Source organism: Pelodiscus sinensis, chromosome 23 (genome assembly GCF_049634645.1).
Source record: "Pelodiscus sinensis isolate JC-2024 chromosome 23, ASM4963464v1, whole genome shotgun sequence".
Taxonomy (NCBI): domain Eukaryota; kingdom Metazoa; phylum Chordata; order Testudines; family Trionychidae; genus Pelodiscus; species Pelodiscus sinensis.
The window spans coordinates 5,934,788-5,952,174 of record NC_134733.1 but is presented as its reverse complement, the minus strand read 5'-3'; the positions used below and the strand labels follow the sequence as shown (position 1 = coordinate 5,952,174).

At 58.5% G+C, this 17,387-nt stretch overlaps 1 protein-coding gene across 34 annotated transcripts in view; it reads right to left on the bottom strand.

The window, feature by feature from the left end:
- Positions 1-17,387, bottom strand: part of ARHGEF10L (Rho guanine nucleotide exchange factor 10 like) — a 247,907-nt gene that overhangs the window by 113,095 nt on the left and 117,425 nt on the right. For 30 of the 34 annotated variants that reach the window (XM_075906164.1, XM_075906178.1, XM_075906145.1 and 27 more), the window contains 8 exons: positions 10,993-11,099; positions 10,159-10,236; positions 9,366-9,545; positions 8,149-8,265; positions 7,173-7,265; positions 6,113-6,286; positions 2,394-2,539; positions 162-176 (listed from right to left, as the gene is read on the bottom strand). In XM_075906164.1, the coding sequence (XP_075762279.1) occupies positions 162-176; positions 2,394-2,539; positions 6,113-6,286; positions 7,173-7,265; positions 8,149-8,265; positions 9,366-9,545; positions 10,159-10,236; positions 10,993-11,099 (910 nt within the window). Of the gene's footprint in view, positions 1-161; positions 177-2,393; positions 2,540-6,112; positions 6,287-7,172; positions 7,266-8,148; positions 8,266-9,365; positions 9,546-10,158; positions 10,237-10,992; positions 11,100-12,310; positions 13,544-17,387 lie in introns of those variants that run through there. The other 4 variants (XM_075906175.1, XM_075906177.1, XM_075906179.1 and 1 more) reach the window with 3 other exon arrangements.

The following is a 17,387-nucleotide window of genomic DNA, read 5'->3' as shown; positions in this document are numbered from 1 at the left end:
CTCCAAACCAGAAAAAGGCAGGAAAGTTTGCAAGCCCAGCTCCCGCCCCGCTGCTTCAAAACTTGCATTCCACGCCCTGCACCAGCATGTTAATTCCTTCCACCATAAAACTGCACCCCCACCGCACGGGGCAAAACCACCACACCATGTGCTAAGCCTACCTGGTACTCACAGGCCTGGAAAGAGAGAAGATTAACAAAGGTCATTATCATAATGTCATGCAAGTCCTCAGCTGCTGCTCCCTCCCTGGATACTGCAGCTACTTTTTTCTACCCTTCGCTCTCATGCTAGTAGTTCTGGAAAGCAGGGAGTTCTGAGTTCAAATGCCGGCGCTGACACCATCTGTATCCTTAGATGAATCCCTGGTCGGCTGCCAAAATGCACAATCAGGGTCTTCAGTCGGCCCTCAGCACTTTGGAAACCAGGCTACTTACAGAACGATGGACGTGTAGAGCTAGGAGTCCTTCCCCGGAGGCTGAAGCAAGACCAAGTAAAACCATCCCTGACAGGTGTGTCCAACCCATTCCAAAAAACCTCCAGCGATGGGGATTCCATCGCCTCCCTAGCTAACCTGCTCCAGTGCTTAACTGTCCTGAGAACAGAAAAGTCCTTTCCCAAGGTCTAACCTGAATCTCCCAGAATGCAAAAGAAAAAAAAAGCCGATAACTTCCTGTGCTGCCCTGGCGGACACGGGGAACAACTGATCGCTGTCCTCTTGACAACAATATAAGGCAGGGCGTGGAACCTGTTTTGGGACGGGGGACGCTGACCGACAGAAAAAAATCAGTCAGAGGCCGCGCACAAGTGAGAAGCAAACAACTGCCCCCCTCAAAAAGTTAACAACCCCCTCCCTTCTGAGATGGCCCCTGACTAGAAGGAGACAGACACTCCTCGCATTCCTCTCACACACCAGAGCCTCGGAGGACCCAGGCTAGGAGATTTTGTTTGCTCCAGCAACGGGGAGCCTATTGGCGATGGTGGCTGGATTCAGCCTTGGGGGCCCAATCCAGACAAGCCAGGAGCCGCATCCGGTTCCCAGCCCCGATATAAGGTTTCAGAGCGGTCGCCATGTTCGTTGTAGATTTATTTGGGCAGAAGCTTTTATGGGTCAACTGACAAAGTGTTTTTGACCCACAAAATCTTGCGCCCAAATAAACATCCGTCTTTACAGCGCCACCGGACTCCTCGTGGTTCATACGGGGTCGCTGTCCTGTTTGCCCTTCAGCCTTCTTTTCTCAAAACGAGACACGTCCCGTCCTTCGAACATTTCCTCACACAATGTGTTCTAGCCCTTTCGGTTGCTCTCTTCTGGACTCTAAGGGTATGTCTAGACTACATGCCTCTGCCGGCAGAGGCATGTAAAATAGGCTACCCGACATAGTCAATGAAGCGGGGATTTAAATATCCCCCGCTTCATTAAAATAAAAATGGCCGCTGCGCTGTGCCGGCTCAGCTGATCGCCGGCACAACGCGGCAGTCAAGACGGGGATCAGTCGGCGAGGAAAGCCTTTGCCAACCGATCCTGTAAACCTCGTTTCACGAGGCATAAGGGATCGGACGGCAAAGGCTTTCCTCGTTGATCAAGCTGCATCTTGACTGCCGCGTTGTGCTGACAATGAGCTGAGCTCTGAGTTCTGTCGACAGACGGCGTTATTGCATCTACACTGTCCTTTGCGTCTCCACTCTTATGTTGACAAAGTAGCTTGCTTTGTCGACAGAATTGGATGTAGTCTAGATGGTCTTTGTCGACAGAAGCTTTGTCGACAGTATCTTTCGACAAAGCCTCTGTCAACAAAAGCCTGTCGTCTAGACATAGCCAGAGGCTGTAACAACGATGGGTAAAACGAGATTAGGATGCTAGTTATGACCGACGGGAGCCCAGGGCAGTGCTCTGCAGGGACAGGATGCGCTGGGATGCAGGCAAGAGAGAGTACTCAGACCAGCTGCAGGTGGTAGGTTAGCCTAGATTGCTGCAGCTAACGGCAGCAGCGGCTGGCAATGTACCGAGCCAGACAGGCAGATAACAGAGCTCTTCTGCAACAGCTCTCGGGTAACTTGCCAGTGCTGGGAAAGTGCAATCCAAGGCGTATTTTCAAGTCAAAAGGGGCCATCTTTGATCACCTGTGTAACTCCACGAAAGCCACTGAGATTGCACCAGGGATCCATGTGACCCAAGGTTGCTAGAACGACTGCCAAGAAAAATGCCAAATCCCAGCAGAGCTGGCAGAGGCGGGACTGAAGTGGTGCTTCAGAAAGGTCAGCCTGCGCTTGTTAGCTGGATTTCACTGCCTGGAGCCCTGGCGCTGGAGCCCTGCAGATGCCCCCGGGCTGCGGGGACACGTACGGCAGCCGTTCAGCGGGGCTCCCAGAGGAAACGGACGCCGCCAACGTACTTGAAGTTGATGTTGGCGCACACCAGCATGTCGTTGAGCAGGAAGACTTTGCGCTCCTTCGATTTGATCAGCTGGCCCCGGTCTCCGTACACCGTCTCCGTCAGGGTCTCACAATGCAGCAGCTGGCGCTGGCCTGAATTCAGCAGCTGCAGAGGCAAAGGAGCAAGGAGGACGTTTATTAAAGGAGCAGGGAGAGACGGTAACATCCTAGCTCATCACGCGTGTGCATGACTGCTTCCTGCTGACCAGAATTGGAACGGCTCCGCTCTGTGTCCTAGGCCCAATACTGCTAACAGCTACCGGGGTTTCTCCTGCTTCCTGCTGACCGGAATCGGAACGGCTCCACTCTGTGTCCTAGGCCCTATACTGCTAACAGCTACCGGGGTTTCTCCTGCTTCCTGCTGACCGGAATCGGAACGGCTCCACTCTGTGTCCTAGGCCCTATACTGCTAACAGCTACCGGGGTTTCTCCTGCTTCCTGCTGACCGGAATCAGAAACGGCTCCACTCTGTGTCCTAGGCCCTATACTGCTAACAGCTACCGGGGTTTCTCCTGCTTCCTGCTGACCGGAATCGGAACGGCTCTGCTCTGTGTCCTAGGCCCTATACTGCTAACAGCTACCGGGGTTTCTTCTGCTTCCTGCTGACCGGAATCGGAACAGCTCCGCTCTGTGTCCTAGGCCCTATACTGCTAACAGCTACCGGGGTTTCTCCTGCTTCCTGCTGACCGGAATCAGAACGGCTCCGCTCTGTGTCCTAGGCCCTATACTGCTAACAGCTACCGGGGTTTCTCCTGCTTCCTGCTGACCGGAATCGGAACGGCTCCGCTCTGTGTCCTAGGCCCTATACTGCTAACAGCTACCGGGGTTTCTCCTGCTTCCTGCTGACCGGAATCGGAACGGCTCCGCTCTGTGTCCTAGGCCCTATACTGCTAACAGCTACCGGGGTTTCTCCTGCTTCCTGCTGACCGGAATCGGAACGGCTCTGCTCTGTGTCCTAGGCCCTATACTGCTAACAGCTACCGGGGTTTCTCCTGCTTCCTGCTGACCGGAATCGGAACGGCTCTGCTCTGTGTCCTAGGCCCTATACTGCTAACAGCTACCGGGGTTTCTTCTGCTTCCTGCTGACCGGAATCGGAACGGCTCCGCTCTGTGTCCTAGGCCCTATACTGCTAACAGCTACCGGGGTTTCTCCTGCTTCCTGCTGACCGGAATCGGAACGGCTCTGCTCTGTGTCCTAGGCCCTATACTGCTAACAGCTACCAGGGTTTCTTCTGCTTCCTGCTGACCGGAATCGGAACGTCTCCGCTCTGTGTCCTAGGCCCTATACTGCTAACAGCTACCGGGGTTTCTTCTGCTTCCTGCTGACCGGAATCGGAACGGCTCCGCTCTGTGTCCTAGGCCCTATACTGCTAACAGCTACCGGGGTTTCTTCTGCTTCCTGCTGACCGGAATCGGAACGGCTCCGCTCTGTGTCCTAGGCCCTATACTGCTAACAGCTACCGGGGTTTCTCCTTTAGCTCAGGGAGCCTGGGCTTTCAGGCTCTGAGTTCTGCCGAGCAGTTCTGAGCGGTCCTGCTGCACAGAGCAGAGACAGCCGGGGTTACAGATTTGTACAGCAATTTTCTCCTGTGCAGAGCTTTATCCAACAGGACTCCGCTGCCTGACAGCACTAGCACACTGAGCCACACCCAGCAGGACCCGGCTCAGGGGCACTTCAGAACTTTATTCCTTGCTCCCCGAGTCCCTGAGCCCAGCTGCGGGGAAGGGGGGAGCGGATGGAGCCAATGACGGAGGGTAGGTCTACACTGTGTTTTAAAACCTGCGGTGGCGAGCCCCGGAGCCCTCTGATCCCCAGCTCTGCAGGATCGGTCCCTTCGCTTTCATTTCCTCTGCAGAGCAGATCGCATCCCGGCGTGCCAGCCCAGCCCCACGGGACTGCTCAGCCACAGGATGTTCTGCAAACGCCCTTCCCCGGCGATTTCGAAATCGCGCTGACTGCGTTCCAGCCTCTCTCCTCTCAGGGGGTGCACGGCGAGGGGGGAATTTCCGACGCGCTGGTTTCGGGAAACCAGAGGCACTCCAAGAAATACTGCAGCCTCTGGGTGGCAGCTAGCCAGGCCAGGCTCGCCCCGCCGTAAGGACACGTATGAGAGACGAGCCCACCCCCCAGGCTGCCCGACGCGGCCTCTGAGGCACCCGCTTGCCCTCCCTTCATGATATAGAACCCCAGGCTATTGGGGGGGGGGGTTGCTTTGCTTGGGGAAACAACGGGCTTCCCTTCCGCACTCTCTTCCCACCTACGCCCCCACTTGGCCCACACGCTCCCTCTCTTTGCACTCTGATCTCCCGCTCAGCCTCGCCGGGCTCTGCCTGGCCTCTGCGCTGGGCACCGCGGCCCTGCCCCTGCCCTGTTCCACTCTCAGCAGCGTTTGCAACGGCGTGGCCGGGCAGCAGAGCGGCCCCCGAGCGCTCACACGGGTTATAGCCCCCGCACAGCTGGCCAAGGAGCCACACACCGAGGCCTCGGCTGGGCCAGTCTGTCTGGGCGAGCTGTAAAGGGAGAGCTTGTCCGACGCCACAGGCACACCCCCGTCCCCAAACACTGATGGGTTCCAGGTGCCTCTGAGAACAGAGCCATCCCTGTAACAAGACACAGCCTCCATCCAGCCTTGGGCGGGGAGCGTGCCCCAGCAGGCTGCCTGCTCCCTGGGCCCAGGCTCCCTGGCAGAGGGCCCCAGCGCGGACAGCCAGGGAGATGCCAGCCAAGACAGTCTGAGGTGGCTTTTTCAGAGAGGAGTCGCCACGGCAGAGCCGCGAGCATAGTCCCCTCTGGGTCAAACCCTCCAGGCTCCAGAGATGTGTTCAGAAGCCGGCAGTCCGGCCAGATGTCCCAGGCTGGCTGCAGTACACTCCCGGTTCCCCTGCCAGCCCTGAGCAGAGGAGTGGAGCAGACAAAGCAGCCGGTGGGGCCGGGAGAAGAGAGGACCCGGGGGCGGCCGGTTCGGAGGGGGTCTCCTTGTGGCATCCCGCCCTGTCCCTCCCCAGGCTGCAGAGACCTGGTGCAGTTACATGGCAGAGGGCAGACCCGCGGGGCTGAAACAGAACCAGCGAGCGACTCCAGCAGGCGACAGGGGAGGGACGTCAGGGGAAGGGTGAAGAGGATACAGGAAGGAAGAGGTTTTGGTCCTAGCACTGGAAGCCGGAATGCAGCAAGGACAGCGTCGTGGATCTCCGGAGAAAGACTCAGGAATTCTTCTGGCCGCGAGACAAGTCAGCCACAACCCCACCCGGGAGATTGTCTACTCCGCACGGAGGCTGTAGGCAGAATCCGTGTGCGGGGGGCTCAGCTCTCCGGTGATTTCCTGCTCCGTTACCCCAGCCACGGGAGCAGAGCAGAGTCACAGGGAGCTAGTCTGATCTCCCCGTGCCAGCGCCTCCTCCCGCCCCGCCCCAGCGGGGATGCTGGCAGCAAGTAACGGCACACACCCGGCTCCAGTTCGACCTGGCAGAGCCCACAACTAGGACGCGTGGGATTCGGAGCACGTGTGTCCGGAGAGCAGAGACCCGCCCCTTGCCACCCAAGGCCATATCGATCCCGGCTCTGTCATAGGCTACAGCTGGGATGGGGGGAGGGCCCCCCAAGCTATTCACATACACACACTGTCCTCTAGTGGGCAGAGCCGGGAAGGGACTTTCCCACCCGGAGTCAGGCCCCCACCTTGTTCAGGCTGCTGCGGTCGCTGACGCTCCTCGTGAGCTGCTGGATCTCGGCCATCTGGTCGGCCACTCGCTTCTGCTCGTTGAGCTTCTCCGCCAGCGTCTCCAGCTCGGTGAGGGCGAGCTGGAGCGACAGCCTGTCCGGGTGGCCTTTCGGGGTGTTCTTCAGCATGTCCTGCGGGGGGAGGAGGAACCCCATTACCAGGTGGCGAGGGGATCATCGCGGGAGCCCGATGCCCGGGGTGTGGATTTGCACAGGTGCCGAGGAGCTGCCGCTCCCAACCAGCCCCTCTGAACAAGTCAGCCCTGGATTTCACACGGGCCTGGCCTGCGAGGAGACTTGGGGAGCAGCAACGGCTCAGGACGAACACGCCCACGCACAGTGTAGGGCCACTTTCTGCTCTTTATCCCCCCCACCACCACCCTGGCCAGCTGGGTGATCGGTGACCCTGGACTCTTCCCCCCAGGCACAAAGTGCATCCCCACGATGCTCAGACAGCTGCCCCGCCCTGGTCCCTCGCCGGGCGGCTTCATACTTCCCGGGCACAGAGACCTAGGAGGAAGAGATGCTGCTGCTTTGTTCTCCCACGGGGCTGAGTTCGGGGGCCCTGACAGCAGGATCTGTCTGTTGAATGGGAACTTTCCTGTACACCCCGGACGATGGGAGCAGGCCAGCCCTGGCTAACCTCTGGGATAGGCACCCAAATGGGGCGGGGGGGGGGGCATGTCCCATCACATTTTACTGGCCATAAGGGCGGGTGATGGGGCCTCAGAGGCAGAGAGGGGCAGAGAGTGGGACTGTGGGGGCAGGGCCATGGTTTGGGCACTGGTGGCATCCCCAGGTTTTGGGAGCTTCCGCCACTCCTGCCCCTGGGCCTGGAATTCAGGTTGAATTTCGAGCCCTTCATAGGACTGGTCCTTAGCGGCTGTGAAACCAGCTTCACTTTGCTGACTCCTGTGGAGCCACCCAGCTGCGGGGCAGACTCAAGAGACCAGACGGACGGTGCCCATCCCCCCAGCCCTCCAATCCGGCCCACTGCCTCTTCTCCCGGGCGCGGTACCTGCAGCAGCAGGATGAACTGAGGGAACCGCTGGATGGGCTTCACCATCAGCCCGTAGAGCGTGACCCGGTCGGGGCTTGTCATCTGCCGCTTCTGTAGAGACAGGCACAAGCCACTGCCCCCTGCACTTCAGGCAGGAGCTCCCGGTGCAGAAAGCCCGGCGCCGTCAGCTCCCTCCCCTGCCCCGCGCCTCCCCGAGCCACGGATCTGGGTGGGACTGGGGCTTTTTACTGCTCCACTCCAGCCCAGGCTCATTCCCTTTTCATCCCTCCCTCCCCGGCCGCCTCCCGCGCTCCCCGGTAGATCAGGGAGATGCCGCAGAGATGCAGTAACGAATCCACCCGCCCCGCCACGCTGCTCGGAGCACGGCTTCACGCAGGCCCTGCAGCGGCCTGCATGGGCAGCAAGACGGTCGCTCTGGGCCCTCTCTCCCAAACTCCCCCCAGATGCAGGGTCAGCAGCCGAGCCTGGCAAATGCACCGCAGGGATGCGAAGGGATGGGCAGGGCACGGTCGGGTCTGAATGGGCTGCGGCCAGGTCTATCGCATCACCCTGGCATCGCAGAGATCAGGAGGGTGGCACTGAGCGGGCGGCTCCCGCATTGCCGTTCTGGGGAGGGAATCCACGCCCCAGGACGACACGGGGACTTGGCAAGGGCTTGGTACGGGCCCGCTGGCAGGGGCTGCAAGCTGGCGTCATTCAGTGTGGCTATGCGGGAGGAGCAGCTACCCGCCCACGTCGGGCCAGCAGCCGGCTCTGCAAACCCAACCCTGGGCGCGGAGAGGCCTCCAAGAGAGCGGGGAAATCCTGGGAGCCGGCGAGTCACCGAGCAGCGTTTGAAAGGCGCCTTCTTGCATCCTCTGCCTGCTCCCGGGAAACGGGCGCCCTCGCGCTAGCCCAGCCGCAAGCCGGGCCCCCCGCAGGCAGGGCATCAGAGAGCACCAACGCGTCCTTCCCCCCCCCCCCGTCCACGGACCTTGAGGAACTCCAGGAACGCGGGCTTCGTGAGACAGGCCTTCTTGATCACCGCCATGGCGTTGGTGAAGTTATTCACGTAATCGCTGTACACGTCCAGCACCATCGACTTGGAAAACTTGGCGCATGCACAAGGAATGGGACAGGCGGGAGAGAGGGGAGAGTCAAATCCAGTGTCTCGTCACCAGCGCCACATAACGTGGCCAGCTCCCTGCAGACCGCCAGCAGCGCAGCCGGAAAACCTGCCCCCCCTCTCGCCCCCACCTCATGCTGGCCTAAGGCATCTGCATTCAGACACCCAGAGCTTCCGTTTCCACCTGCAAGGAGGGCACCCCCAACACACAGACCACGAGGGGTGCTGGGTCTGCCCCACACCGCAGAGCAGTCCGGGGGTATTCCCACTTTAATGGGGGGCAGCTGACCACTCGCTCTTAGGCCAGAAGACTGCGATCTCAAATTCCCCACCAAGATCTGGGCTTGCACCCGGCCTCGGCAGGGCTCCGAGCGAGGTACCAGAGTTCGTACAAGATCGCCGGAGCCTCGCTCGCCTCTGGCAGCTGCTGCAAGGAGTCTGAGCCATGGGAGCCCACCTGCCCGCCCCCCATCGCCCCGGCGAGCCCCCCAGCCTGCCTGGGCTACCGTGGGGACAGAAGGGCCGTGTAATAGCCACGGTGCTGCAGCCATCTGCCTGGCTGCCAACCACGGGGCATGAGATGGCGCCTACTACACCGATGCCTGAAAGCGGCTGGAGGACACCAAGCGTTTCTCGTGGGGGGGGGGTGGACTGCCCCCTTGGATCGCGCTAAGCAGCACTGTCTAAGGGTGCTCCGCCAGGCCTCCCCTCATTGGCGGCTGCTCTGAGATCCTTCCAGTCGCCTCTGTGGCCGAGGCGCGTGGCCACGGTATCATCTCCCCCACCCCGGCAGGTCAAGCCCCCTCCACCTGCACCGCTTGGGGCAGCTCCGTCCAGTTCCCAGCGGACCCACGTCGGAAGCCAGTGGGGTGGAAACTCGGCAGAGGGGCGTGGGGCCTTAGGGGCTGCTGGGAAGGTCCGGACGGAGGGACACTGACAGAAGACACTGGTGCATTTTGTATCCTACGTCACTGCCTGCCGGGGGCAGGGCTCTTGACCCCCCCCCACTGCCCCGGCCGTGGGAAAGGGCCGTGGGTTGGGGTGGATCCACGCTCCTTCCCCTCGCTCTAGAAAGTGCCTCTTACCGAGGCCACGAAGAGGTCCCCGATTTTCTCTGCGGTGTCCCACTCGGCCACGCGGGAGGACAGGGCGATCTGGAACATGGAGTGGCAGTGCAGGATTTCCTTGAGGCGGAAGAAAACCACCTGGCACTTCCTGGCGCTGAGGACTTTGGGCTCCATCTCCATCAGGGGGTGTCTGTAGTCCTGGAGGCCCCAGAGGAGGGTTTAAAGCGGCCTGGCCCAGCCTCCCCCTGCCCTCACCACCCTAGATCACTCACTCAGGGCCCACCAGAGGAGCCACAATGAGCTGGGGGCCCCCGTGAACTTCCCAGCCTTGGCTGCCCCTTCCCAGCCCCCAGCTGCGAGACGGGGGACTGCGCTGAACCCTCACTGTGGCTGCCTGGGGGCTTCTCTGCCGCCCCACGAGCTCTTCCGGACAGGGACCGACTCCCCCAGCATCAAGCACCAGGGCCCTCAGCTGGTCGGATCCAGCAGCACAGGCCGTGAAGCGGTTTGATGGTTTTAAAACCACCTGCCCAGCCCGCCTCGCCCCAGCCGTTTCCCCTCATCGTCCCGTTGCTGCTCCTCCACCGGGCTCAGAGAGGCAGGGGCAGCGGCTCAGGCAGCCAGCGGAGTGGGGCCATGGCTTGGGCAGCCGGCAGGGAGGGCACCGGGGAGGGCAGCCGGCAGGGAAGGCGGTGGCCAGCGGGGAGGGCACCGGGGCGGGCAGCCAGCGGGGGACAGCTGGGAAGGGGGATTAGAACTGCAGGCTGCGGTCCAGCCGTGCTCGGGGGAGGGGGCTTAAGTGCGTCATCACCTGGAGAATTCGCTTTAACGAGTCCACGTAGCTGCTCTCGCTCTGCACGATGGAGCCCAGGATGTGGCGCCGCACCACCTGCAACACCCACGGCAGGCCTGGGGTCAGACCCGCGGGCAAACCCTCCCCCGCACACCCGGCACCCCGCTCCTACGCTGCACCCGGGCTGGGGGTTTGGGAGGAAAACCAGCAGGGGAAGGGGCGGGGGAGGGAGGAACAAGTGCCACGGTGCCACGCTGCACAGGAGCGGAGCTATTTTGTGGACTCACAGCGCTGCCTGGCAGAGTGACACGGAGCCATCTTGCAGACTCAGCCTTTTGGGAGATTGGGGGGGAAGAGGGCTGAGGGGGGGAGGAAGGAAACTCCACAGAAGAAGCCCCATCGGGATCCTTCATGCAAAGAGGCCGTGAGCAGACCAGCTCCAGACCTTGGGGACACTTCTAGGTCCTCCGAGGACAGGGGTGGGGAACGTCAGGCTCAGGGGCCGGATGCGGCCCTCAGCTCGCTTGGATCCGGCCCCTGAGGCGCAAGGCTTCCCTCCCAGTATTGGGGAGCCAGTGCTGGCGCTCCCGTGGGGCTGGGGCACACAAAATCTTCTAGTTTGGGTCCCCCAGGCTCGGCTGGATGAGGAGAAAATGGAGCGCGTCATTCCCCTCAGTCGGGGGCCACATCAGTGAGGGGTCTGATCTATTTTTTTTTGCGTCTCACTCGTATGCAGCCGCCGACCGATTTTTCTGTGGGTCAGCGCCCCCCCCTCCCCCCAGACATGATCCCCTCCCCCATCCTGTCCCACGCGGTTCAGCCAGGGAAGGCAAAGCCACTTGCGCCACAGACCTGCTGAGGGCTTAATCCATCCGGCATGGGCCCGAGCTCTGGGGGCGGGTGTTTCACGTCCGAGACGGAGACCTCCAGGAAGCCCATGTCTTCCTCCTCGGAGTCACCTGGGAAACAAATCGCACGAGCAATGAACACCAGAGCCACGCGCCCAGCAGAGTGTAGCCGCGGCCGGAGGACGAACGGCTAGTACCTGGCATGGGCCAGTAGCCCTCTACAGCCTCCTCAGAACATAGGGACGGCCACACGGGCTCAGACCAACGGTCCACCTAGCCCAGCGTCCTGTCTGCCCACAGTGGCCAGCGCCAGGTGCCCCAGGGAGGGAACACAACAGGGAATTATCAAGCGACCCCTCTCCCGTCACCCCTTCCCAGGCTCTGACAGAGGGCAGGGACGCCGTTCCTACCGCCCTGCCCAATTGCCATCGCTGGTCCTAACCTCTGTGAATTTATCTGGCTCTTTTTGGAACCCTGATGGCTCACCTGCCCTGACATCCTGCCCCTCCTCACGGGGAGGCTGCATTTACCATTCAGCTCAACCCGCACCGTGGGTCTGGCCCCAGAGCCTCGCACAGGCTGCAGACAGGGCTGGCTCTCAGCATTCCCGGCGTTCTGCCAGCCTGCCCCCACCTTCGCCCGCACCCCCCACCTGGGATCCTTGCCTGGTCTCCCTACTGGCATCAAGGACTAACCTGGAAGCTTGATGCATCTTAGGTCTTTGCTATTCCCCGGAGGCAGAGATGTACCCACCCCCCCTACACACACACACTGCTCCCACCCAGCACTCAGGTCATGCGGGACTGAGACGTTCACTGCCCGCAGGGGTGGCCAGGGCTCAGCCACAGCCGGTTCAAGGTGAAGAGCACTGTTCTCTCTGCAGCAGCGTGTTGCACGACTGCTTCGGCTGAGCCAGGACTTTCGGGAGCCCCCAGAAAGCTGACACCCGACACCACAGGGCTGCAGGAATCAGCCCGAGGAATTGGCGGAGGCAGGAACGGGAGAGCCACCTTCTTTGCCGGTTGAGGTCTGACAGCCCAGTCCAGCTGGGAGCCGAGAGCCCTGTCAGCCAGGCAAACGCCTCGAACGGGGCCAGCCAACTGGGGAGGAAACAGAAAAGCCGCAACCCGCCTCAGGACCCTGCTAAGGGACGGAACAGAACGGTCCCAGCCGCACACCACAGGCCTTTTCTGCTGGTCTTCAGAAAGCCAGCCCACGCAAGGGGGGGGGACACGAGCCCCACACGGGGAGCGAGCAAGTTTGGGGAGCCGAGGCGGCAGAACCTGAGACAGGGAAGCCCAGAGAGAGGGATCTCCCCTTACCTGAGGCAGAGACCGAAGAGGAGGAAGAGGAGGAGGAGGAGGAGGACGGGCTGATAAAAACGTTGCTTTCAATGGAGTACCGTTTCCTCCACATTCTGCCTGCTGCATTCTCCCACCAGCTCTGCCCATCAGCTTCCTCTTTCCTCCCTCCCCCCCTCCAGTTCCCATTCTGGTTTGAGGTTGAAGCACGGGGTATAAATAGTCGTGGCATGGGACACTCCGGGCTTGTGCTGCCGGAGACGGGGAGGGGGAAGCTTGGCAACGAGGGGATCGGCAGGCTACAGGAATCAAGCAGCTGCTTGGCTCGCAGCTCCCCAGTGACCTTTTTCTTTCCCTAATTTTGGAAGGGCGGCTCAGCTCGCTGTCTCCGCTCTGACCCAGCTGCCCAGCGCTGCCGTCACAGCCAGGGATGGGTGGGGGACCCATCCTGTCGGCCCGGCACCCATCTCGGCTCGGAGGCGGCTCTCGAGGGACACGGCAGCCTCTCGGCCAGGTTGCAGGGCTCTGCAGTGGCCCCCAAGCCCCTTGCTGCACAGACAGTAGCAGCCTGCGGAGACCATGGTGGGGGACGGGGGGACAGTGAGGGGGAGGGGCAGAATTCAGCCAGGTTCATCCCTGACTAGATTTGTCACCTAGGGCAGCTCTTCCCTTGGACAGGAGGCAGCTATTTACCTCAGCCACCACCCATCGGATAACCCTACGTGCTGCTCCGGCATTATCCTGTGCTTCCCGCCCACACCCGCACCCAGCCTCTCTCTGCTATTTAATCATCCTCTAAGACCCTAAAGGACACGTGATGCTCTCTAGTTACAGCACAGCCTGTGTTTAGACACAGTAACTCACTCTCCCCATGCCTGTGGGCAGGCTCCGCTACAGAGGGCCCAGCTAATAACCAGCACGGTCTGCACTGTTGCTACCCCCTCCATTTGTGAATCTCAAAGCATTCAGCAAGTGACCCCTCGACACCTGTGTGTTAGACATTATTCCCATTGTACAGATGGGGAAACTGAGGTACCGCGCGAGGCAGTGACTTGCCTCAAGGTCACACAGGGAGTCTGGAACTAGAACTCAGGAGTCCTGATTCCCTGCCCTCTGCTCTAACCATTACTCAGCACTCCTTCTGGGAGATGGAGAAGAAAATGGACACTGAAAATCAACCCCCAAATACCAGGGAGCCATACTCTGGGTGGACCACAGGGTATGTCTAGATTACACGCCTCTGCCGACAGAGGCATGTAAAATAGGCTACCCGACATAGTCAATGAAGCGGGGATTTAAATATCCCCCGCTTCATTAAAATAAAAATGGCTGCCACGCTGTGCCGGCTCAGCTGATCGTCAGCACAACGCGCGAGTCAAGACGTGGATTGGTCGATAAGGGAAGCCTTTGACGACCGCTCCCTTATGCCTCATGAAATGCGGTTTACAGGAGTGGTCGACAAAGGTGTTTCCTGTCGACCGATCAGCGTCTTGACTCGGGTGCTGTGCCGACGATCAGCTTAGCTGGCACACCGCAGGCGGCCATTTTTATTTTAATGAAGCCGGGGATATTTAAATCCCCGCTTCATTGACTATGTCGGTAGCCTAGTTTACATGCCTCTGTCGGCAGAGGCGTGTAATCTAGACGTACCCATACCCTGCTCTACCAGACCCCAAGGGGTTTGCCTCTTTCTTATGCCCCAGCAGCTTTCATAGCGCTCGTTATGCCAGGCATGTCTCATTAGACTGGACTGAGTTCAGAGCATACGGACCGGAATCCTCCTACACTCTAGAAATCCCATTGGTATCTCTGGAATGCATGGGGGGTGTCGCACCTCTTCCATCTCCACTGCCCCATGCCTGTGTCCCCCATTCCCTGTATCACACGAGAAGCATGAGCAGAGAATCGGTTTGGCTGGACTAGACTCCTTGCTTCCCCTCCATCGGCAAGCCTCGCACCTCCCTTCTCTGCTGTTCTACAGGCCCAGCCTTTTCCAACGGTATTTAGGTCCCCAACTCCCACTGAAATCCAGCGAAATAGGGGACTAAGTGCCTTTACAAATCTAGGCCTCATCTGACCCGTGTGCACGCAGCTCTGTGTAAACGCGCACTGCCCAGCCTGCTAACCCAGCATGGGCCACTGGAAAGGAAAGTCCAATATGAAACCTTACAGCCAAAGCCAAGGACTAGCTAGCCCCTCGCTATTTGTACCCCTGCATGACGCCTCTCTATAGCCCAGTGTTTCTTAAGCAGTGCTCCGTGGCACACTGGCGTGTCGCAAAGCAGTCAGAGGTGTACCGCGGAGAACAACAGAGTTAAAAATGGCTGCCTTTAAAGGGGTAGGCAATTTTTTTTTTCTCAATAACTCCCCCCCACACACACACCCTTTTTTTGTTTGTTTGTTTAGTAATTTTTCCCTGCTCCTTCCCCCACCATTTTTTTCCCCTCAACAAAAAATCCTTGGTGTTCCTCCTAAAAGAAAATTATTGTTCGGTGTTCCTCGGTCTTAAAACATTTGAGAAACACTGCTATAGCCCCTGGCTGGGATTTACAAAGCCAGGGATGGTCAGAGCAGCTGGACAACAGAACGGAGGCCCAGGGAGGTGGTGGAAGCCCCTTCGCTGGAGGTTTTCCAAAGAAGGCTGGACAGCCATCTGCCTCGGAGGGCTTAGATACCACAAACCTGCTCTTTGGCAGGGGTTAGACAAGAGGGCCCATGCAACCCCTTCTAGCCCTACGGTCCTAGGCTTGTCTGAGTTCAGGAATCCCGCTCAGGATACATTTCCACAGGAGTGGTGTGGCTTGTGCCCGCTGTTGGGTTTGAAGGCCTCAATCCCTCCATGTAATGGGTAACAGCTCACTGAGGGTACGTCTACACTGCAGAGTGTTTCTGGAAAAACATGACTTGCGTCCACACTGCCATTGAGTTCTTTCGACGGAAAGTCAAAAGAACAGAAGGGTTTTTCCGACAGCAGTAAACCTCATTCTACGAGGAAGAAGCCTTTTTCCGAAAAAGGCGTGTGTGGACGCAGAAAAGACCGTTCTTTCGAAAGAACTCCAGGAAATAACAGAGGTGCCCTGGTGGCCACTCTGTCCAGACAATCACAGCGCTCTCTTTCGAAAAAGCACATCACTTTTTCGTTGCGCTTTTGTAGTGTGGACGCTCTCTTTCGGAAGAAGCTCTTCCAGAAGATCTCTTCCAGAAAAGCTTCTTCCGAAAGAAGCCTGCAGTCTAGACGTAGCCTGACAGATCGGCATGCTTTGGAAGACAAGAGTGCTCAGCAAAATCGACTTCTTTCCCATCCCCCAAGGCCATTGTCCATGAAGGCCAGTTGGGACCAATCTTCTCTGGGGTGGAACTAAATATTAAAGCTGATGAGAAAATGGGGCTTCTTCCATTACTAAGCCATGCACCATTTCAACAGAAACTAAAAATTTATGTCAAGCAATTGGCCAAAACTGAGATCCTATTTTCCACCAGAAAAAAAAGGGTGATTGACATTTTTGACCAGCCCTACTACGTATCCCTGATTTAAGGACATGCGGGTTTATCAGGGCCTGCAAGGGGCACTGTGCAATGTCAACACCTCTGCAACAGAAAAGTCCCCACCGAGACACACAAAGCACTGGCTGGCCGCACGGTGCTGGCCCTTCCTCCGCCCCAGCTGCAAAGACTCACTGAAAAAGTTTGAAATGCAGCAATACTTCCCTGAGGGCACTTCTCCGTGTGAGCACTTGTCCCTGACCCATCACGAATGGGGTAAGTTCTGGGATCTGGGTTACAGGATGATCTGTACAAAGAGCTGCTATTCTAGGAAGAGGAGGGGACTTGAGGCTGCAAGGGACGGTTGTACTTTCAATCTGATGCTTTGTGGTGCTTAGTGCATGTTCTGGACTCCTGAAGTTTCCCACCAGACCTCACCATACTGGAAACACCTTGGCGAGGTCTTTGTTTTCCTCCAAGAGGAGCGTGATTTGCTTTAACCATGTGCTGTCCTCTCAAAGACCACAGCGACATCCCGCTCTTGGGCCACCACTCGCTCGGGCTTCTCCTCCCATTCCTTGAGAAACGACGGTTCTGCCACCCAAACTAGCTGGTTTCCTCTCTCCTCACATGCCACCGAAAGGCTAACGGAAGGGGAAGGTTTGGTACAGTCGTTTCCATGGAAGTAAAGCAGCAACACTCAAAATTACAACAGAGCCAGGTGGCCGAAGGGGGAAGAGCCCAATTTAGCCAGGAAGGGCCAAATTCTCCGAAGCAGCAGTGCCGACCCGGCCAACAAAATTACACTCGTTACTCCAGCAGGCGCTTTTGCCCCAGCCTGTTCTTCTGATTTAGAAGCAGCAGCAGAAGCAACACATGAAATAAAACAGGGATGTGATTTTTAGCCTTAAAAAATGAGATTAAACAATCACATTTCAGGCCAAAAGCATCTGTCTTGGTTTCCCCAAAGCGTGCAGAGCACCCTCCACTGCTACTGCAGATAGACACTTCAGACATTTGGGCCATTCGGGGACAGGTTTTCAAAAGACTGTGGGGACAGATTTTTCAAATGCTCCCCAGTCAGAGTCGGGGCCAGATGACCAGCTCCCGCGGAGACCCGCAAAAGTTTTCAGAAGAGCACAACACTCAACCCAAGTTTGTCTGAAAACCTGGCCCGTTTTTCAGCATCTACTTCGGAGCAGGGTTCTTTAGAAACCTCGGCCCTGGATTAAGGGTGTTTTTAACATATGGCCTTAGGTTGCCATTTACAACTTGGGTATGTCTACACTACCCTCCTAGTTCGAACTAGCGGGGTAATGTAGGCATACCGCACTTGCAAATGAAGCCTGGGATTTGAATTTCCCGGGCTTCATTTGCATAAGCGGGGAGCCGCCATTTTTAAATCCCCGCTGGTTTTAAATCCCGGCTGGTTCGAACCCCGTGGTGTACCGGTAGTTCGGAATAGGCATCCTAGTCCGAACTACCTAGTTCGAGCCCCGTGTAGCCGCGCTGCACGGGGTTCGAACCAGCGGGGATTTAAAAATGGCGGCTCCCCGCTTATGCAAATGAAGCCCGGGAAATTCAAATCCCGGGCTTCATTTGCAAGTGCAGTATG